This window comes from Urocitellus parryii, chromosome 3 (assembly GCF_045843805.1).
Source record: "Urocitellus parryii isolate mUroPar1 chromosome 3, mUroPar1.hap1, whole genome shotgun sequence".
Taxonomy (NCBI): domain Eukaryota; kingdom Metazoa; phylum Chordata; class Mammalia; order Rodentia; family Sciuridae; genus Urocitellus; species Urocitellus parryii.
This window is the reverse complement of record NC_135533.1, coordinates 219,744,860-219,766,625: the sequence shown is the minus strand read 5'-3', so window position 1 is coordinate 219,766,625 and position 21,766 is coordinate 219,744,860. Positions and strand designations below refer to the sequence as shown.

The 21,766-nt window shown below is 61.1% G+C and overlaps 2 protein-coding genes across 2 annotated transcripts; one reads left to right on the top strand and one right to left on the bottom strand.

Moving 5' to 3' along the window:
• Positions 1 to 1,745: 1,745 nt before the first annotated feature.
• On the bottom strand, positions 1,746 to 10,225 carry R3hdm4 (R3H domain containing 4). Its single transcript, XM_026413913.2, has 8 exons — positions 10,116 to 10,225; positions 5,573 to 5,727; positions 5,098 to 5,222; positions 4,558 to 4,681; positions 4,330 to 4,415; positions 3,785 to 3,870; positions 3,618 to 3,673; positions 1,746 to 2,719 (listed from the first exon to the last, which is right to left on the bottom strand). The coding sequence occupies exons 1-8, from the start codon at positions 10,187 to 10,189 to the stop codon at positions 2,616 to 2,618; spliced, it is 810 nt and encodes a 269-aa protein (XP_026269698.2). The 5' UTR covers positions 10,190 to 10,225; the 3' UTR covers positions 1,746 to 2,615.
• Positions 10,226 to 12,711: 2,486 nt separating this feature from the next.
• Positions 12,712 to 15,317, top strand: Kiss1r (KISS1 receptor). The gene is made up of 5 exons (XM_026413912.2): positions 12,712 to 12,955; positions 13,640 to 13,764; positions 14,135 to 14,270; positions 14,550 to 14,782; positions 14,883 to 15,317. The coding sequence occupies exons 1-5, from the start codon at positions 12,712 to 12,714 to the stop codon at positions 15,315 to 15,317; spliced, it is 1,173 nt and encodes a 390-aa protein (XP_026269697.1).
• Positions 15,318 to 21,766: the final 6,449 nt, after the last annotated feature.

The following is a 21,766-nucleotide window of genomic DNA, read 5'->3' as shown; positions in this document are numbered from 1 at the left end:
AGCCTCATCTCAGCAGGACCATCCGGGTGTGGCCAAGCCTGGAGGGCAGCGAAGAACCGCCCGAGCTGCGGCCACGGCGGCTCTCCAGCCCGCGCTGGCCCGGGGCTGAGTTCCCGGCGCTTCCGACCTTTCACTGGAGGGTTCGCAGTGCGACCTGCGTGGGCGTCCTGCCCGAGGCCCCGGGCGAGGGGCGCGCTCCCGGAGCCTCGCGGGAGCTTCTCCAGGACACCAGGGGTGTCGCTCACCCCGCCAGGGCAGAAGGCCGGCGACCCCGGCGAGCGGCGACCAGCGGCGACGACCTAGGGCCCAGACCAGCCTGGGCGAGACCCGCGGCCTTCCTCCGACCGGGCAAGGAGAGCTCGGCGGGAGCCGCTCCCCAGGAGAAGTGCAGCGTCCCGCAGGCCACCGACTCGGCGGGAGCGCGGCCCGCACGCTGGCGCGCAGCCCACCCGCACCATCCGCAGGATTCCCGCGGTCCCCAGCATCGGCCATACATTCCATATGCTCCTCCCGCGACCTGGGCTCATCAAAGGAAGGACAGCGCGCTTCCCGGCCCGGAGGAGCCCAGGGAGAGGGGCGAGTGCCCTGGGGGCCCTGGGGATGAGAGCCCCTGCAGAAGCTGGGTCCCTCCACGGTGCATCAGCACGGGCCCACCTGCCGCCCTAACGCGGCGCGGGGCCAACTCTGCCTCAATTTCTGAAATGTCGGAGACATTTGAGCTCATTCAAAACAGTGGTCCAGATATCAGACGCTGCCCAGGACCAGGGTCCAGTTCCCCAATGAGGTTAAGAGAGATTGCAGATAGCCCCCATGACTGGGCCAGGGCGTTGGAGGCGCTTGGGTGAAGAGCCTCAGGTCTGAAATTCCCTCCCACACAGCTGGAAAAAATAGAAATGGAGATGGGTTTGGGGCCCCCTCCTTCTGGAGGCTGAGGTAGGAGGATGGCCAGTTGCAGGCCAGTCTCCGCAACATAGCAAGATGCGGTCTCAAAGTAATAAAAAGGACTGGGGATGCGGCCCAGTGGTAAAGCACCCCTCCATTAAATCCCTGGTACCCCAAAGAAAGAATAAAAAGTTGGGGGGAAATGCTAAATTGTAATCAGAAACGAGAAGCAAGAGGTCTTCCATAAAGGAGCAAGCTACCTCACAGGGACCAGTTCACCTACTTCAGACAGGGAAACCAAGGCACAATTAAGTGCTGTAATAGGCTGAATTGGGTCCCCCCAAAAGGCATATGGAAGTCCTAGCCCCACAACCTCAGGGTGTGACTTGATGGAAGTGGGTCCTTATAGATGCACAGGTTAAACCGTAGTGGTGAGAGGGCCTTAACTCCTGCGGCCAGTGTCCATGCCAAACATGTACGTTTGGACCCAGACACGCAGAGGGGAGACCCTGTGAAGACACACCGGGAGGAGCCTGCCAGAGCCAAGGCAGGCCGGTGACGCAGCCACCAGCCACCGATCCAGGAGAGGCCCCTCTGGGGCAGCTGCCGGCACACACCCGACCTGACCCAGGCCCCAGGGAGGAGACACTCTGGGACCCACAGTTCTCCTTCACTGCAGCTGCAGGACATGCATACAGTGACTCACCTGAGGCCACACAGCTGGCACCAGTGGGCACAGCCAGCATGGCAGAGTGCTGACGGCTAGCGGTGTCTCAGAGAACACGGGCAGTATGTCTCACCACAGAGCCTGGGTGAGGCCTGAACCCTCTGACCAGGACCTTAAAAGACACCATTCAGCCTGCAGCCAGAGCACCAGAAATTTATTAAACACTCCCCTGTCCTCCAAGCACAACTAGCCACGCACAGGCACACAAGAGGGCAGGGCCCACCAGCATGAGGATACTCTGGACCCCTGGGCCAGAGCCAGGCTGGGGCAGAGGATGCTGGGTCATAGAGGGACGGGGTAGCTGAGGACAGCGGCTTCTGGCTGGAAGTCCTGGATCCCTAGTATGAAGGGGAGGGCGGGACAGGACAGGACACAGACATATCAGGAAGCATAAAACCAGCCCTTGAGATGCAGCGGTGTCCTAGGGTGCAGGGCCCAAACATGCGTGCGCACACACTCACACACACACACACACAGAGAGAAAATGCTCCTGGGGTGAGGAGCAGAGAGCCACCCCCACCCCCACCCCCCACCCCCCACCAAAGAGCTAAAAACTAGGAAAAGTCAAGCAAAGGCTGTGACCAAGCCCACTATTTACCAGGTGGGACAAGTGTTTTTGTTTTTTTCTTCAAAAAGGAAATTTAAAAATCTACAACAAATCATGCCAAATTCATAAAAAGTGATAAAAACCCAGCCTCTCCTACCTCATCTGAGCTTTAAACTGGGCCAAGAAAGATAATAACCAAAGAAACACGGAAGTACCCAGGTCAGAACTCCCTACCGAAATACAAGTCTGGGGTGGGGTACTGCAGGGTTGGGACAGTTTGGGCAGCTCAAGCCCCGATGTTCATCTGAATAAGAGAGGACGGTCAGGGCAAAGGTGAGAGAGCCACCCAAGGGGACAGCGGTTGTTAAGGACAAATTCTAAAAACATGGTAGGCATTTTAGCAGATGGCACATGTCTTGGCGCTGGGCAAGGTGGCAGGTGGGCACTGGGTGGCCTCCATCAGCTGTGCTGCTCCAGGTAGGCAGACAGAAGCAGGCCGGGAGGCAGGAACTGTAGGTGCCGGTTGCTGACCTTCATCTGTCGGCGGCCCTCCAGATCCGCACCTGTGGCAGCGACAGGCAGGCATTAATGGACTCCAGCCCCTGCAGGTGGGGAGTAGGACGGAGGGGCCACAGTCTCCAGGCCCCGGGCTGGACTCACAAGGACTAGAGCTGCCCTGAGTGCCTCTGACTGGACCATTTCTCAGGCGGAGACACTGAGCACACAGGCCAAGTGGACACTGTCATGTGTGTGTCGCTGAGTACTTGGTCTCCTGTGGTCTCCCGGTCTGCACGGGAGGCATCTTCATGGTGCCCAGGCCCCAGGGGCGCCTCCCCTCCTGGCCAAACAGAACCAGCCTGGAACACCAGGTTGGCCCCTCCTGGAGCTGGTCTGGGAGCCCTTCTCCCTTGCCCTGGGTCCTCCAAGACCTGGACACAGCGTGACCCTGGCAAGCAGGGCCCCCACCAACCAAGCCCCTCCACCCTCAGACTGGGGAACAAAGGGAGCACAGGGGAGGAGCCTCCCAGGGTTGCCAGGAAACGGTCGCAACAACTCCAGGCAGGAGACAGACAGGGGTGGGAAGCCAGGACCACCAGGGGCACCCGGGGCTGGCAAGGGTCTGCTGTGCCCCTCCCAGAAAGGGCTGTCCTGAGACCACCCCATTGGGCCCGGGGAGGGCGCCTACAGACACAGGATCAGCTGGGCTGGCTTTCAGGGTGCACAGTCCCTCCAAGCCAGGCTTGCACGCCCCGCCAGGCCCTCTCCCCTGCCCTGGGAGTGTGGATGGAGGATGTCTGACCATTTGCCCAGCTCTACCCAGCAGGGGGCTGGCACACAGGGCATTTCTGAAGGCAGCATCCTAGGGCCAACCCTTTCTTGAGCCGCACCCACCCAGGACACTTTCCTGCCACCCAGGCTGCTTCCTGGCTGACCATGTGGGGTGGGGGACTGCGCACTCACTGGCTGAGATGAGGTCCATGTACTGGCAGACAGCGTGGAGCAGCAGCCTCTCGAAGCTATGGACACATGGGCAGTGAGTGGCCAGGGCAGGAGTTCCCCCACCCTCTCTCTCTCTCACACACACACACACACATGCACGCACACAGTTTGCTGCCCGCCACCCTGACCTGTTGTCCAGCATGGCTGTGTACACGGCCTGGGGGGACACAGAGAAGAATCCCAGCAGTCGCTCTTCCCAGGTTTCCAGTGTTTCCTGTGGAAAAATGGGGCCCAGAGCTCCAGCCACCGTGGGGCCCTGCTGCCCAAGGGCCAGAACACCCAAGACTGGAAGGTCAGAGCCCAAAGCCCTGGGTTCAAATGTTGCCTCTGACACACTCATGAGGCCACCTACTCTCCAATGACACCAGGCACTTACACATCCACACAAGTGTCCAGCCTAGGTCTCCTGCTTAGTGAACTCCTCCTTCCCAGAGGCACCCTGTCCATCTCTGGGTCCTGCAGTGTTGATGATCACGGTCTGGATCCCACCACCTCCCACCACCTCCGTGCCCTGGGTCACAGGCCTCCCTTCACCCCATCCTCAAACGAGAAACTGATGTAGAAAAGGCCATAAAAAGTCCCGGGAGGGTCTGCGGGTGTGAGGCCCTGGGTCGATTCTCAGCCCCAGGGAGTGGGTGGGGCAGGAGGCCGGCACTGGACACTAGGCACTCACCATGGGGATGCGGCTCCGCTTGAGGACGGCTCTCAGGCGCCGGCTGATGCGCTGGAAGCACTCCCGGGGTGTGTAGGCAGGGTCCTCTGCAGGGCCCAGGGGTGGTGATGCCAGCTGCAGGCCCCGCCCACCCGCCAAGCCACACCCTCTCCGCCCCGGGCGGGCGGGGTCGCAGGGGGTCTGCCTTGGCCAGCTCCCCAGGGCCCGCCCCCTGGACCCAGGCCCCACCTCTCCGCCGGTCCTCCCCGCGGGCAGGCCCTCTCCTCCGAGCCCTGCTGTGGCCCTCGTCCTCCAGGTAGCGGAGCACCCGCTCCTGCTCCTCCCCGGAGCGGTTCATGAAGTCATTCCAGACCTGGAGGAGGCAGGCGGGCTCGCCCTGAGACCATGGCCATGACTGAGGGCCTCAAGCCGGTTTCCCTGCTCAGCAAACGGTCGCCGAGGGCCACGCACCAGGGAAGTCCTGCTGCAGATGCCTGGTCACTGGACTGCCCACGGATGTGTGGGCCTGAGCTGAGTGCTAGGGAAACCACTGCCAGGACACCCCCGGGCGCCTGGGGGCCTGGTCTGGGGGCGCAGGCACAAGCTAGTCCTTGATTTCAGCCTGAGGGGCAGGTGGGCTGGACGCTGGGAGCCTCCGGAGAGCAGCGGTGGGATGCTGCCCTTGTCTGAGAACCGCGAGGGAAACCGCGGGTCTCATCAAGAGCCCAGGGGCAGGAGGAGCTTCTGCCATGCAGTGGCCCAGGCTGGGGCGCCGAGGCGCAGCCTCACCTCCACGTAGGTCGAGTTGCTGCAGGCCTCTGCGAAGATGCCCGGCGCCGCGGAGGGCGTCAGGTCCCCATCCTCCAGGCCAGGCGCGTCCCCATGCGACTCCAGCAGAGTCAGGAGGTGCTGGGCTGCAGGGGAGAGGCAGCCTCTGGGCTGACGGTGGCGTTCAGGACCCCCATGACCACCCCTCCTATTTCCCAGCCTTCGCACTCCATTCTCCCACTGTGTCTCCCCAAATGTACCAGGACCCTCCAGCCTCCAGAGCCCTGCCTTATGGAACCCCTACACAGCCTTTAGAGCCCCAGCTCCCAGGCCCGGAACTCTCTCCGGCCCAGCCCTGATCCTCTGGTGTGAGGGGCCGGTGCCTGGCTCTGCTTCCTGCTCTGAGGGCCCAGGGCTGAGCTCAGGGCTGGGCAGCAGGCACAGCTTTCCCGTCTGAGGCTGGGCATCCCCAGGAAGGCCCCCGCCCCCGGCTCACTGTTCTGCAGGCGCTGTCGGCTCTTGCGCCCCTTGGCCCTGGGCACCAGGTCTGAGTTCCGCACGGCCTGGTTGATGAAGTGCTGCTTCCGCCGGGAGGCAGGCAGTCTCTTCACCTGGGAGCCAGCCAGAGCGGGCAGGCAGCCCGGGAGGGGCCTGTGGCAGGCAGGGGACCCTCAGGACCACAGCAACTCCCAGACAGGGCCCACTGCACCACCACCTGCCCGTCTCCCCCAGGGTGAGCAGCCCCCGCCCCCCGGGTGTAGCACCCTGGGCCCCAGTCCTCACTACCCAGGCAGGCAGTGCACCAGGACAGCAGCAGGAAGCAGGCCTGGCCAGGCCAAGCCCCGTGGCGGCCAGGAAGCTGCAGCCCCTCGCCCCAAGCCTGCCTGATTCTAGTTACAGGCCAGGGAGGCCCACAGCCTCTGGGACCTGAATGCTAGCCCCTCTGGACACCTGACTTCATCAAGACCCCACCCTGGACAGCAAGCATTCCAGTGAGCAGCTCCCAGCAGCTCAAAGCAAGGCCAGGGCCCACCTACGATGGCCCCACAGCGTCTCCCAGGAGCCAGGGCCAAGGAGTGACCCTGGGAGCTAATGGCCCTCCTCTCGAGGCACTAATTGCCAGAACAGATGAGCTATAGTGGCCAGGCCTCCTGAGGGGCTCCCAGGGGCACAGAAGATAGAGCAGCTGTCCAGGGAGACGCTGGCCTCTGGGATGAGAAGACACTGCAGCACCGCCTGCGTGGTCAGCCCCCGACCCACCCCAGGCCCCAGGCTCAGAACTTCATGGCGCCTGCACCTGCCAAGGGTGGCCTCTGGGGTCCAGGGGACCAGGATTGACCACTTCTGACCTCCCCTGCTCACTCTGGGCCCCAGGCCCCATGGCCATTGGCCCCCAGACTGGGCAGAGCTGGCCTCACTCACAGCCCCACCTGCCACACATAGGTGCTCAAAAGAATACCATGATGGAGTCGCAAGTGCCATCAGCCCCAGTACCCAGAGTCTCCAGGACACTTCTGTGGGGTCAGGAGTGAGGCCAGTGCCCACTGGGGCTACACAGGCCAAGAGCCCCCAGGATGCCGTCTGTGCTCCTTAGAGAATGACCTCTGGTGAAGCGCAGAGGGCAGGTGGACACACGGGCACAGCTCTTTGGAGCTCTAGCCCGTGGGGTGAGAAAGGTCCCTGTCGTCCCCTGGGGTCTGGGAGGGGCACTCAGTCAAGAGGGGCTGGACACTGCTTGGTTTCCTCCTGTGACGGGGATCTCACTCCACATGCAGCATTCCTGATGACTGCTCCCTAGACTTTCCTCCGCATCGGCCACTCCAAGGGGCAAGTCCACCCATATATCAGTCAGCCAAGGTGCAGTCGCCATCCCAAGTCCCTCAGCTTCAAGGACACAGCAGACCAAGTCCTCAGCATGGCTGCTTGCTGGCACCCAGTGAACCCCTGGGCAGCCAGGCCACAGTCCCTGTGGCTGCCCGCCCCAAGCCCCACCCTGGCAGCTGGTCAAGGCTGATAACATGCAGCAGGGCCTGCGTCACCCCCACTTCACAGATGAGGGCTCTGAGGCCCCAGAAAGCAGGCCTCTCCAGTCCCCCCAGCCACCTGTGGACGTGTGCCTGGGGCTGGCCTTGGGCCACGGCCTCCCTGTTCCCTCACCCGCCAGGTTTGCCCTGAAGGTCCCAAGGACTCCGTAGGCCCTTCCCTTGCTCCCACAGGCCTGTGGCAGACCTTGCAGCCCGACCTGGTTCCACGGGGACCAGGGGCTCACCGCGTCTCACTGAGGGCCGAGCTGAGCACTGGACGGGTAACTCGACGTTCAGTGTCCTGGCTCAATGCCCAGAGCCACAAAAAAACAAGGAAAATATAAACATTGTCCCTTGGGGCTCTGATTGAGGGGCACAGCCACTGACACCCACCAGGGCTGCCCCAGTGTGGCCAGGAGAGTCTACCCAGAGGTCTGCACAAGCCCAGCCTCTCTTCCATGTCCACTCCCTGGAGAAACGGCCTGTCCCCACCTGGCTCAGCACCCTTTTCCGCCTCCCCAGCTGGCCCGTTTCGCCTGCTCACGGCCTGACCATGGCCTCACTGATCCCCAAGCAGGGCCCACAGTGGGGCTCACCACGCCTTTGTTTTTTAATGCTGTTTTAGTTGTAGGTGCACACAATACCTTTATTTTGTTTGTTTGTTTTTATGTGGTGCTGAGGATCAAACCCAGTGCCTCATACTTTTGAGGCAAGAGCTCTGCCACTGAGTCCCTGCCCCAGCCCACCGCAACGCGTCCACACACTCAGAGGCAGCTTCTCGGCTGCCCCAGCCCCCAAGGAGACCCCTCTACAGAGGAGGCAACGGAGAGCCTGGAGTGGTATCTGGGGCTCCTAGACGCGGCAGCCTCAGCCCACGGGTACACTGTGGGCATTACCAGCACCAGAGGAAGACAGAGGTGAGGTGCCGGGGCAGGTGAGTTTGTAGAAACACCTGCACCCATCCCCCCTCCCTGGCTCCAACACTCAGTGAGGGGACCTGCTGGCAGCCACTCCCCTCGACAAAAACACCCCTCCCCGTGTCACCCACCCCTCCCCTCCCTGTCGGGAGGAACCACTTCCTCCAGCAGGAAGTGTAGGTGACTCAGCGGGTGTGGCAGGCCCCAGCACCAGCTGCAGGGCAGAGCCCCAGGCAGGTAGGCATAGGCCAGCCAGGGACTGACAGTGACTGTCCCACGCACAGGAGTTGACCCATCCACACCACAGGTACCTACACCCCAGTTTTAAAAACATCCGTGGGGAGGAGCCTGGAGCCAGTGGAAGCCACAGCCCTCTCTGGGTCCCAAATGCCCCCAGGAAAGAGGCCCTCTGGCCTGGAGTCCTCCCAGTGGAGGTGCCAACAGTAACAAAAAGCCTTAAAATAACAATAAGCCTTAAAATAACAAAGCAGTTGTGGCAGAAGGAAGACTCAGAGATGAATCCACTTAAAAGTAAGGTTCACTGTTGGGCGCAGTGGCACAGGCCTGTAATACCAGAGGCCTGGGAGGCTGAGGCAGAAGGATCACAAGTTCAAAGCCAGCCTCAGCAAAAAGTGAGGGGTTAAGAAACTCAGTGAGGACTGGGGTTGTGGCTCAGTGGTACAGCGCTCGCCTCTCACGCGTGAGACCCTGGGTTCGATCCTCAGCACCACATAAAAGAAAGAAAGAAAGAAAATAAAGATATTGTGTCCATGTATAACTGAAAGAAAAAAAAGAAACTCAGTGAGAACCTGTCTCTAGTAGTTGAGTGCCTGAGTTCAACCCCCAGGACCAAAAAAAAAAAAAAAGTAATCCCCACTATCACGACCATTAAACACAGATGTTGCCATCCAGGTCATCCCAGCTACTCAAAAGGCCAAGGAGGAGGATCAAAACTTCCAGGTCAACCCGGGTAACTGAGACCTTGTCCCCAAAAATGACAATGGCTGGGGCTCAGTGGTAGAGCACTTGCCTAGCAGGCACCAGACCCCGGGGTCCTTCCACACAAAGAGGGAAAATAAAATTCACAGAAAGGATACACCCATTTGCTGGGCACTTCTGGAGTGTCTGGTCACTAACTCCAGTGGCTCCTGGAAGAGGCCACTGTCACTATCCCACTTTACAGACAGGGAAACCTGGACACAGAAGCGCTGACCTGGGTGGCGAGGCCACACCAGTAGGAGGCCGAGATAGAACCCACGCTGACCCAGGGCCCACCAAGGGGGAATGCTGGGACGCAGTGGGGACCACACAGCCGACTTCACGGATTTCTAGGAGGCCCGTTTCAGAGTCCAGCCCCTGGGAAAGTCCACCACATATGGTTACCGCTGCAGGTGTCTGGTGCACTCTGCTGACAGATGGATAGGCTCCTACTGGGGGGCAGAATAAGCCCCCATCCCCACTTAATATGGGAATTCACCCAGAGGGAGACCACGAGGCCTTCGACCAGGAAGGTGGGAGCAGGTAACCCGACGGCGCAGAGAACCCGCCACCCAGGTGAGCACCCAGAGCCAGCGAGACCCGCGCAGGTGGGCCAAAGCTCACCCGCCCACAGCTGCCTTCCTGGCACTGGCCTCCACCTCGTTCAGCTGGGCCAAAGCGGGCAGAGGACCCCGGGGCCCGGGAGTAAGTCAGGGCATAAGGTGTGTCCCCCCAGCAAACACCCAGCGAGCGGGGCAGGTGTTTCCAGGGAGTTAGCACCTGGGTGACAACAGGACCGCCACGTCTAGGAGTAAACCGCGAACCCCAGGGCAGGGACGGGAGAGCACGCGAGCTCGAGGAAGGGGGTAAGCCGGGGGAGGGGGGAGGGGGGAGGGGGGAGGGGGAGGGGGAGAGGGGCAGAGGGGGAGAGGGGCAGAGGGGGAGAGGGGCAGAGGGCGGGGCGCCGAGCCCCGAGGGAGAGAAGCGGGGAGGGAGCTGGGACCAGCAGGGGAGCGGGGGCGGGCAGCGGGGCAGGGGGCGCGGGGCCGAGCCCGGGGGGAGCAGGAGAGGAGGGGGTCGCGGGAGCCGCGGGCCCGACCCCCCGCCCGCCGGCGCTCACAGCATCCGCCGCCCGCCCGGGGCGTCCCCCGCCGCCGCCTCCGGGCCGCCCTCCGGGTTCTCCAGCGCGACCATGGCTCGCGCCTCCGCGGACGCCGCCGCCGGGCCTGCTCGGGCCGGGCGGAAGTGACGGCCGCGGGGGGCGGGCCGGGGCGGAGTCGCGGGCTGCACGGGGCGGGGACAGCCTCGTCCCCCGCGGGCCCCGGCCTGGGAGCGGTTCCTTCCCGAGAAGGGGGCGGCGAGGGGGCGACCCGGGCGGCACCAGCTTCCCCGCCGCCTCCGGCCTCCCAGCGTCCAGGGCGCCCAGGCAGGTCCCAGGCTCGACCTGGGTTTACCGGTCTCTGAAACGCGGACGCCGCGGCCCACACGCCTTCCGCCTCTAGGGCTTTATTCATCCACAAAGGCCGCGGGGGACTGCGCGCGGAGGTGCGCGCGGAGACCTGCAGTGACCCAGACGCCCTCCCCCTAGGGGGGCGGTACCCGGGATGGTCGGGGCCGGCCTCCGCGACTGCACCAGTGGCCTGCAGAAGTGACTCTGGAAGTGGGAAGGCCCAGGGGCATCCCGAGTCGAGGGGAGGGGGCCACGTACCCTGCGATGATGGGTCTGTTGGGTTTTTGTCCCGAGATAGTAGGGAGCCCTGGGAGAGTGTCAGGGTAAGATGACAATGGCTGTAGAGCCTGGAGTCCATCTTCCAGAGGACCTTGTTAGGATGTGACCTGGCAGGGCCTGCCCAGGGGGACATGGGGTGGGACAAAGGCCTGATGGCTTTAACAAAGAGCTAGGGGGAATAAGAAAAAAAGGAGAATCTGCTAAAAGTCTCACAGAGCACATACTCTGAGACCCCCTGGAGATTAATGTGGAGACAGGCCCAAGAACTGGTGGTGCCAGTGGGAAGGACTGGGAGGGGGCAGGCACCAGAAGGTGGATTTCCTGGGAGGAAGCTGCTTAATAAATGCATGTGAAGGAGGGGTCTTGCTCCCAGGACACCTGTCCTGAACCTCCTCAACCTTCCCCAGCCCCCAAACAACCAGCTCCCTGACCCCAAAGTCGGTTCATGAGCTGCCACACTCCAGAATCACCAGCCACGCGTCCCCTGGTGGGCCATTCCCAGGCCAGCTTTCCCCACACAGGCCCCCACAGCCACTAGTATCTTCAGCCCCTCATCCTAACCCTTCTCTCATTTTGCCTCAAAGGAATTGCACTTCCTTTTCTGATTTTTCAAACCATCATCAAGAATAATTTTTTGTGTGGTACTCGGGATTGAACCCAGAGATGTAGCTCTACGACTGACTATGACCTATACTCCCAGCCCTTTTTTAAAGTTTTTTGAGGGCTGGGGATGTAGCTCAGTGTTCGAGTGTTTGCCTAGCACGTATGAGGCCCTGGGCCATACCCAGCCCCCCCCCCCCCCCCCCCGCGCGCGCGCGCGCGCGCACACACACCCACACACACACACACACCCACCCACAATCTTTTTGAGACAGGGTTTACTAAATTGACCTCAAACTTGTGCCTTGGCCTTCTGCGTAGCTGGGATTATAGGTGAACAGCACTACACCTAGTTAAAAATAATTTTTAAAGGCATAACAGGGTGAATCCGGGAAGCATCTGTTATCCACAAGGCTCAGCTTTCTGGAGATATTTGATGCACTTATGAGCCACACATTTATTCTCTGCTCCCCTTGTGGGTCTTCCCTGTGGGTACTGGGGATCATGCATACTGTGCAAGAACTAGCTATTGAGCTTTGCCCATTTTGGTCTCTATGGTAGCTGGAACATCCCAGAACCCAAGACATTGATGGAGGCCTGGGTAAATTTCTGTGGACATATGTGGGATTTGGGGTCATGGTTGCTGCCTTTGTAAAGTGCCCTCCACCTGTTTCCTGTTGCCATTGGAAAGGAACACCTAAGTCCCAGCAGCTCTTAGGCAACTGCGGCCAGACGCTTGGGAGAGGACAGTCAGTAAGATCTGATTTGCAACATCAGAAACCAGCCAGATCTGGCATATCCCTCACCTGCCCCAAAACTTCCATGGCTCCTAGTGTCCTGTGGACAAACCCTCTCACCCTCATCCAGGCTTCTCCTGAAAGCTGGGTCACAGTCAGTTTGGCCCAGGTTCCTGGAGCCCCAATCCCTCTGGTGGTGAGTCTACCTGCGGGTGAGGTCGGTCCTTCAGCCTCCACGCAGCCTCCTTTCCCCGGCTCCACCGCCAACACCATGCTTCAGCCCATCCCTCCAGCGCTCTAGCCCTGGCGGTGCGCGGGCAGGAGGGCACTGGGGAAGGTTGCTGCGCGGGTGGATGGTGGGCGCGCACGCAGTGGAACGAGCAAGGAGACGGGCGGCTGCAGGAGAGGAGCGAAGGCGGGGACAAGGTGGGGGGTGCAGGGTATAAACGTGCAGCAGCTGCGCTGCGAACTCAGGAGCCGGCGAGCCCAGCGGAGCCGCCCACTAGCACTAGCGCCTCCAGCCGAGACCCTTCCCGGATTCTGGATTCCGCGTGCGCGCACCCCGCAGGCCGCCAATCGAGAGGAGGGTCCGCAGGGCAGTCGCGGGACGCAACCCCCGCGGGCGGTGGAGAGGAAGAGGACCGTGAGGCATGAGCGTCGCGGCTACGTCGGGGCCCAATGAATCGTGGTGGGCGCCGGCCAATGCGTCGGGCTGCCCCGGCTGCGGTGTCAACACCTCAGACGGCCTGGCCCCTGCGCCGTGGCTCCTGGACGCCTGGCTCGTGCCGCTCTTCTTTGCTGCACTGATGTTGCTGGGCCTGGTCGGGAACTCGTTGGTCATCTACGTAATCTGCCGCCACAAGCAGATGCGTACGGTGACTAACTTCTACATCGGTGAGTGTCTGGCGCCGCTGGGTCCCTGTCCCCAGGTCCCCAGGTCGCTCGCTGTTAGGGCCGAGTGGCCAGGGGCGCCCCCAGAGGCGCGTTGGGTCCGTTACAGACCCAGCTTCTTCCTGCAGGGACCCCACCTCCCTGGCGTCCTTTCCCTTGGGTCCCTGAACTTTAAACTTGCTGAACAAACTCCAGAATTGCAACTCCCCCGTGGGCTGAGAAATTAAAGGGGGCGTTGAGCGGTGATCTCGGAGAGAGCCCGGCCGCTGGCGGAAGCCACATTGTTCCACTGCCTGGTGTCTTTCGAAAGTAAAGGAGGGGCAGGGGAAGGGGCTGAGCCTGCCGTCTGACCTCTCCTCAGTGGTTTTCCGAGGCTCCCTTCGTGCCTTGGGGTGAGATGGGGTGCACTACCTGGCACAGGTGTGTGCCCAGGGTTCCTACTATGGTGGCTTTGGGGGCTACACCACTGTCTCCAATTTGGAGACTAGGAAACAGGGGCAAAGGCCTGCTCGGGGAGGAGAGCAGAATGTTTCGCGCCAGAATGACTACGCGGCCCGTTCTGGGAACGGAGAGCACCCCAATGTCTCCAGATAACGATGTGGGGGGTCCTTGGATAAGGTTGGGGGCCAGGGGCTGAGTCAAGAAGCTGAGCCCTGAGACTAGTGTCCACTCCTCCCTGGCCCGCAGCCAACCTGGCAGCCACCGATGTGACTTTCTTGCTGTGCTGCGTGCCCTTCACGGCCCTGCTCTACCCGCTGCCCGCCTGGGTCCTGGGCGACTTCATGTGCAAGTTCGTCAACTACATTCAGCAGGTGCGCTGTGGGGAGGGTTTGCGCAGCCGCAGTGCGCCCGAGTGAGTGGGAGTGAGCGGGCCCGGCGCGGAGGGGTGCAGCGGAACAGCAGGAGGAGGTCCTGGAGTCCTGGGGTGGAGGAACCAGTGGTCCGGGTAGGGCAGCCGGCCCTGCAGCGCCCGGTCGGTTTTCCCCAGCATCGGGTTCAGACTCGGGGTTCAGACTCGGGGTTCAGACTCGGGGTTCAGACTCGGGGTTCAATCAGGCAACTCCCAGGGGCTCCCTCACTCCCCCGTCGGCATCTCCGGGTCTCCTCTCCGAGTTCCCGCTCGTGGGGGGAGACAGGCAGGACCGGAGGTTAGGGCACAGGCCTGACTCCCGGCTTTTCCAGGTCTCTGTGCAGGCCACTTGCGCCACTCTGACCGCGATGAGCGTGGACCGCTGGTACGTGACGGTCTTCCCGCTGCGTGCCCTCCATCGGCGCACGCCTCGCCTGGCCCTGGTCGTGAGCCTCAGCATCTGGGTGGGTGAGTGCCATAACGGGTGCTCGCAGGGGCGGGGGGAATGTGTCCAGGCCTGGGTCATCCAGGACCATCCTTCCCGCTCTTGGCCTCTGTGGGGCATCTGAAATGCGAGCCCACCGGGTCTCCCTGAAAGAGGGACACCCAGGGTCTGGAAGGCTCGAGCGGCCCTGAGTCCGCCTTCAGTAAAGGCCACACCCGAAGACGCCTGGGGAAAGGGGGCGGAGCCCAAGCCGCCGCGCCCTCCTCCCAGGGGCTGGATCTTCTTCCCCGCCTGGGGTACAGGCTCTGCGGCAGTCTCTGCGCCGGTGCTCGCCCTGCATCGCCTGTCGCCGGGACCACGCACCTACTGCAGCGAGGCCTTTCCCAGCCGCACTCTGGAGCGCGCCTTTGCACTCTACAATCTGCTGGCTCTCTACCTGTTGCCGCTGCTCGCTACCTGCGCCTGCTACGGGGCCATGCTGCGCCACCTGGGCCGGGCCGCGGTGCGACCAGCGCCCACCGATGGCACCCTGCAGGTGCGCGATGGAGCTGGGGGAACTTGAACCCAGGAGGTCGGGTCGGGGATCTCTGAGGGGTCAGCCCAGCCCTTTCCTCTAACCAGCTCCCCGCCCTCAGGGTCAGCTGCTGGCTGAGCGGGCGGGAGCTGTGCGCGCCAAGGTCTCCAGGCTGGTGGCGGCGGTGGTGCTGCTCTTCGCTGCTTGCTGGGGTCCCATCCAGTTATTTCTGGTGCTGCAGGCGCTGGGCCCCACGGGCGCCTGGCACCCTCGCAGCTATGCCGCCTACGCGCTCAAGATCTGGGCACACTGCATGTCCTACAGCAACTCGGCGCTGAACCCGGTGCTCTACGCGTTCCTGGGTTCCCACTTCCGACAGGCCTTCCGACGCGTGTGCCCTTGTGCTCCTCGACGCCAACGGGGGCCCCGTGGGCCGGTACCCTCGGATCTGCAGGTCCCCAACATGGAGCTGCACTGCTTGGCTGCCCGCCCAGCCCCCACCAGGACGCCAAAACCCAGGAGCAGTGGGGCAGCAGGGAGGGGCTGTGCCTACTAGGGGAACACACTGCTCCTCTCTGAGCCACTTCCTTCACTCCCTGGGATCCGCGTGGCCCCTCTGGAGCAGGGCGTGCTTCAGCAGCAGAGAATATTCTATTATTATTTTTATCATCATCTCAGATAATCAGAGAAAATGTTGTTACCTTCCCATAGGTCTGCCTGTGATACTCCAACTGTGGCTTGTTATTCCTGCAACTGAGGATGTGCTAACAGTGGTAGTTTCTCCATCTTTCCAGAAAGGGTCAGATGTTTTCACACACTATCATGTGGCTGACTGTGACATGTAAGAGCCATTCAACTTTAGTGATACTAAAATGTGAAAACAGTGTGCATCTTGGAAACATGTGAAATAGGCTCAGCGGAAGACTCTGGGCCAGACCTGGAAGCTGGGGGGGGGGTGTGCTTGGTCTTCTGGCAGACCAGGGGCAAGTACTCCTCATCTGGCTGCTTGGGCCTCCTCCCTGCATGGCAGGCTTCTTTGGCAGAAACTTCCGGAAGGAAACCAGGATTCTCAATTCAGGAGCCCCACAACTCCCACTCATAAAGGCAGGGAGAGCCCTGGTTCCTTGTGGGAGCTGCAGAGCTCAGTCACCCTGCAGAACAAGCACCCTCAGGGCTCCAGGCCTTCCAAAATAATTCATTTTGGGTCAGGTGCACCCCCTAGGCTTAATCAGTGCTGATGCCACTATGGGTCTGATCCTCTTGGGCTGAACCCACTGGGGTTCCTGTGTGACCTGCTTCCCACTGTGTCTCCAAGACCCAGTACACAGTAGGCCTGAACACAAAGTGTGTTGTGGTATGTGCACAGGGAGCTGCAGGAATTTCCTGTGAGAATAAACACAGGTGCACACACCAGCAGGGAGCTCAGGTACCCATCACAGAGAAACAAGACCCAAGTCCACACAGAAGTGGGTCCTCCAATCCTCATAGTTTTATTTGTGAGAGCCCCAAACTGGAAACAGTCGCATGTCCTCCAGTGAGTGGCCTGTATGCAAACAGTGCCTGGTTCACACACAGGCCACAGGGCAAGGACAGTGCTGAATGGGCACCACAGGCTGGATCGCCATGAACAGAGGCGCTGAGTGAAGAAAGCATACTCCAAGCACACAAGATGCAGGATTCCATGATCTAATACTCTTGAAAGGACAGAACAATGGGAAATGGCCATCAGGGGTCAGGGATGATTGCGGGTGGGGTGGGGGTGGGGGTGGTGGGGGGTGGTAGTGAAGAACCCTGAACTTGACAGGGGGTAAATGGGTGGTAAATCTTTCCTTGTAAAATGGAAAATCTGAATAAGATAGTGGATTATATTGATGTCAATGTCATAATGTGACACTGGATTACAGTTTTGCCAGATGTTACTAGGAAGGCTGGGTAAGCTTACACTAGATCTTGCTGCATGATGTCTTAAGAATGCATGTGAATTTATAATTCTCTCAAAATAAAAAAGTTTTAAAAAGCCATGGTGGTGATACATACCGTGATCCCAGTAACCAAGAAGAGAAGGGATGAGGATCACAAATTCCAGCAAATTAGGAAGACTCTGACTCAAAATAAAGAGCTGCTGATGTACCTTAGCGACAGAGCACTGGCCTAGCATGTTCAAGGACCTGGGTTCCATTGCCAGTACTACAAAAATAAAGCAAAAGAAAAGAAGAGGGGCTGGGGATGTGGCTCAAGCGGTAGCGCGCTCGCCTGGCATGCGTGTGGCCCGGGTTCGATCCTCAGCACCACATACCAACAAAGATGTTGTGTCCGCCGAGAACTAAAAAATAAATATTAAAAATTATCTCTCTCTTTAAAAAAAAAAAAAGAAAAGAAGAGGAGAAAATGGTTTGTGGGCCTCAGTTTCCCCAAGTCCAACCTGGGAATCCCATTTTCTAAGGTAAGACGGCGCCACCTAGCGGCCCCCGACAGGGCGCCACCCTTCTCGTACGAAGCCTCGCCCAGTAGATATTAGCCACGCCCAGAAGGCAGCAGCCCCGCCGGCGCCCAGGTAGTGGCGCGCGCGTCTCACGAATCCATCTCGCTCTTTTCATCCCACAAATGATTGCTGGATGCCCAGGGGTCGCTCATTCGCACCCAACCCGGACCCCCAGCAGGAAATGTACCCGCTGTGAAAAGGGACAAACACAGTCACATCATGCATTTCCCATGTCCTAGGCACTTGTTTTGAGGGTCCTGTCGGTGAAAAGATGTGGAAAACATTTCGGGCTGGATTCATTATTAATGTAGCCTACATTATCAGGTTCTGGGGTGTTTCCTTTTTTACGTTTTAACTGTGCTGGGCATTGAACCCAGAGCCACGGGCAGCAAGTATTCTACCAATGAGCCACATCCCTAAGGCCTCCTTATTAAATAAAAGTGAATAGTGGGCTGGGTTTGTAGTGCAGGGGCAGAGCACTTGCCTAGCAGGTGCGAGGCACTGGGTTTGAGTCTCGGCACCACATATAAACGAATAAAATAAATATCTACTGATGATTCAAAGATATTTTTTATAAAAGTAAATAAATAAGCATACATTTTGTGGACATTGGCTTTTCTGCCTAATGTCAACAAATTCAGTATCCAAATATGTATGGATGGCAATGGAGGGTCAGGCTTTGAGGTGAGGGCCAACAGTCTCCTTCAGATTTTAAAAATGATGATTTTGGAGTCTCCTGTGCAGACATACACTGAAAGCCCTGGGGGAAAAGCAAGCCAGAGAGGTAACATTTAACCAACTTCATCTGACATTGTAGTCCTTAGGACTTGAGGGCCCTACTGGAAGCCAGACACAGGGGTTAAATAAATAGCTATTTCAAAACAGAAAAGGCTTCAATGAAGATCTGAGGCATGGTGGGGGTGTGAAGAGAGGCCAGCGAGGGAACCTGAGGAGGGCACCCACATGAAGGAGGACACAGGCCAAGGGGCCCTCTGGGGAAGGGCAGGCCAGGCCAGGCGGGGGCCAGGGCAAAGGCACAGAGGGGCAAACATGCTTGAGAAGGAATACATGTGGGCAGGTGGGCACTTTTGGTTTAACTTGGAGAAGCTTGAGAACCAGGCCTGGGTGAATTTGTAAGATCCACCCCTAAATAGAGAGTGAGAATAGGATGAGTGACCAGGATTGGGTGGGCATCAGGCTAAAGCTTTGGAGGGTGTCCCCAGACTCAGAGGGGCTCCACGAAATGGTCTGTCCAAACCTTGTAGGGCTGGGGTACCCACTTCATGGCTGGCATGGACCTAAATCCACACTCTCCCTTGGCTGCCAGGTCCCCCTCCCCCATCACCGGGCATCCCAGGATACTCGGGAGCCAGCAAGTCTGGGTGTAAATTCCCAGCTCCCTCCCGGGCTAAAAATAGGAGCCCCCTCCCAGCAGGCAGCTGTGGCCGCTGCAGCCCCTCGCCCTCCGGGCCCCTAGCCTGGGGATGCGGCACCCAGCTGGGGGAAGCAGCTTCCCCTCCGGACCTCCGGGTAACCAACCCCCCATGCTGCCTCCTCCTTTGGAGCAACCCTCAAGTGGACAGCAGCGGGCCGAGTTAACAGGGGTTCCTACGGGGGAGAAACTGCGACGGGGGGGCGGCTCGCACCCCTCCCGGGAGTGTTTCCCGCTGCCCTCTCCGGCGCAGCGCTCGCCCTCCCCGGGCCGGGGCGCAGTTCGGTGGGGCCCGGCCGGCAGGGCGAGCGCCTGGCCACGGGCCCGCCCGAGCCGGGAGGGGAAGGGCGCCGATCCCCAGGTGCGGGTCCCGGCCAGCCGCGGGCTGGGCTCCGAGGCCTGCGGCGGGGCGCACGGGATCGCCGCTCGCAGCTCCAGGACCTCGCGTCCCGCCTCCGGGCCAGGTTGCCCGCGGGCGGGCGCCCTCCGCGCGACCCCGCAGGTCTCGACTCTCGTCCGGGTCACCGCAGCCCGCTCCTTCCCGGGTCTCAAACCCCGTTTCGCACGCAGACTTGGAAACCGACGCTCTAGGGTGAAGTGACTGTCGCGCCGGCTCAGCCTAAGGGGCGAAGGTGCAACTCCGGGGCGGGTAGGTCCATGCCCATTGCCAGGTAATATGGGGAAAGCTCGCGGACCCGGGTGGTCTGGGGTCCCCCAGCTACAGCACACCCGGGGCTGGAGCCGAGCCCAACCCCGTCCCTCCACCTCAGTCGCTCTCAGAGCCCCGCCTCGCCCTCAGAGCCCTCTGCGCTCGGGGCCGCGACGCGCACTTTGCCCACTGTCCCTAGGCAGGGGGCGGGGCGTCCCGTGGCTCGGTTCCCCTTCCCTTTTATTATTTATTATCATTTAAAGGGGCCGGGACCAGAAAATTTCCGTCCACTCTCTCCCCCTCCCCAACCCGCCCCCCCCAGGCTAGTTGTGAGTTGAAGGACTGAGCGCGGAGGGCCGGGGGGCGTCCGGGGAAGGGGGAGGGGGCCTCGAGAGACCCCTCCCGCGTCCCGGGCCGGCGCTGAATCACCGGCGAGGTATTTGCATCTGAGAGCGATTTGTCACCCGGTGATTTGTCTGCGGGGCGGTGAGAGCCGGGTGGGGGAGGGGCGGGGCGGGGGGCCGGCCGCGCGCCGGGAGCCTCGTACCAATCCGGGCGGATGGGGGTGTAGACACGGACGCTGCTGGAGAGTCGGTGAGTAGGCGCGCGGCACTAGCCCCGCGGGCGGCCGGGAGCCAGCAGCGCGCACCGGCCCCCGGGAGGCCGGGGAGGCCAGGGAGGCCAGGCGGGGCCGGGCGGGGCCAGGCAGGCCGGACGCCGGGCCGCGGGCATGCGCCCCCCAAACTGCCCCGCGCGGTAAGGCCTTTTGCAGCGCGGGTTCCGGCCTCTGGCTGCGCGCAGTGCGCGGTGGAAGCTTAGGAGGGGTTCCCAAAGTTAGGTAGAGGTGCGGTGAGGGTCTAGGACTGGGCAGGCGACCCTTGTTGGACTCGGTTTGGGCGTTTGCCCCTGCGTCGGACTAGGAGACCTCACTCCGTATAAAGTGGGTGAAATTCATGCTCTTGTCCAAACAGGGGTGTGCGGGGCAATTGAGGGTCGTGAGTGCGCGCTCCCCTGGACCTGGCGGAAGGAAATGGGCTCCGCGCGCGCGCAGGGGGCTGCGCTCTGGGGTTTTATTTCATTTTTCTTACTCGAAACCGGTGTGTATTCACGAATCCTGAGAGTTCCCGGCGACCCTGTCCAGCCTAGTACGTTTACTTATAGTGTCCACTCCAGTGCAGATAGGGGCCCTGTGCCCCGGCGTGCGCTCGGTCCGGGTCCCTGGGTCTTTGGCAGGGGTCCTTGGGAAGAGCCCCCTCCTGAGTTACAGCGCACCCCAGACACAAAAGCGGGCGCAGGAAGCGCGGGGCGCGCGCGCGTGTGTCAACTCCAACGTTCGCGCCGGCCGGCGGCGGGTTTGTCAAATATCTTCCGTTTTTAGCCGCTCGGGCCGCAAGCGTACCCACTCCCCCCCCATGCAAATCGGTCGCTTTCCAAGAAGCCTTTGAAATCCGGACGGGGTTTTTGTAGTCGTCTTTGGTTTTGCTTTTTTCACTTCCTCCGGCCCCCCTCCCCACTTTCTCAGCCCCCTCCCCAGCTCTGTGCCCCTCCCCTCCCCCTTCTCTTCCTTCTGCAGACTGAGGGGCCCCTTTCGCCACCCGCGGGCCCCAGCCTTGCACAACTCTTTAAATAACCGTGTTTTGCAAGGCCCCGCGGAGCTGGTGACCTCTCTCCCGACGCATGGGGGGAGGGTGTGGTCCCTGGTTGATCCCCGCCCCCACCCCACCAGACCCCTGCGACCACCCTGCACCCCATCCCCGTCTAGGAATGTCTGTCCCTGGGCCTGTCATAAAGTGGGGGTGGGGGCCGAGGACAAAGGACTCCTGGGGGAGGGGTCTGCAGGGGTGGGCGTCATCCGGGTAGGGTTAATCGAGCGCATCAGGGGACCCAGGCCTGGCTCCGGGGCGCTCCGGGGTTCCCACCTGCCCCCTCCTCAAGCCCCAGCCTGGAGGCCCGTCCTGATCCCCTCCCCCACCCGTGGAGGACCCGGAAGGGTCATTAAACCCAGGAGGCCTGCAGAGGGGGGGGTGATGGGGAGGAGTGGCTTCCTCTGGCCTCTTCCTTCTGCCCCCCCCCAGAGGGGCGTTGCCTGGAGCATTTCCGTGGGGAGGGGCTCATCTTGAAGTTGTGGAGGGTGGGGGAAGGGTTAGGGACCAGACCAGTCAGTGCCAGAAATGTCCCCTCAGCACTTCTTGGGTCAGGTGGGGGTGGCCAGCAGCCCTGGGGGTAAAGGGGGGGTGCTGCATTTGCTGCCTCTGGAGGACCAGGCTCTGACGGTCACTCTCCAGTGCCGTGGCCTCTGAGAAGGTCCTTGTGACCTGGACCCCTGCCCCCAAGGGACTGACAGGGATAGCTTGGCCCTTTGGAGATGTGGCCTTCCCTTTTCCATGGACCCTTCCCCCTTGGCCTTTTTACCCCTCTCCCGGGATCCCAGGGGTCTGAGTA

Excerpts from the sequence above, each read along its gene's own strand:
- Kiss1r (XM_026413912.2), top strand. The coding sequence starts at position 12,712 with ATGAGCGTCGCGGCTACGTCGGGGCCCAATGAATCGTGGTGGGCGCCG. Across the intron at positions 14,271-14,549 it reads GAGCCTCAGCATCTGGGTGG|GCTCTGCGGCAGTCTCTGCG; the intron begins GTGAGTGCCATA and ends CCTGGGGTACAG. Across the intron at positions 14,783-14,882 it reads CCACCGATGGCACCCTGCAG|GGTCAGCTGCTGGCTGAGCG; the intron begins GTGCGCGATGGA and ends CCCCGCCCTCAG.
- R3hdm4 (XM_026413913.2), bottom strand. The coding sequence starts at position 10,189 with ATGGTCGCGCTGGAGAACCCGGAGGGCGGCCCGGAGGCGGCGGCGGGG. Across the intron at positions 4,416-4,557 it reads CGGGGAGGACCGGCGGAGAG|AGGACCCTGCCTACACACCC; the intron begins GTGGGGCCTGGG and ends TGGGCCCTGCAG. Across the intron at positions 2,720-3,617 it reads CATGGACCTCATCTCAGCCA|GTGCGGATCTGGAGGGCCGC; the intron begins GTGAGTGCGCAG and ends TCGCTGCCACAG.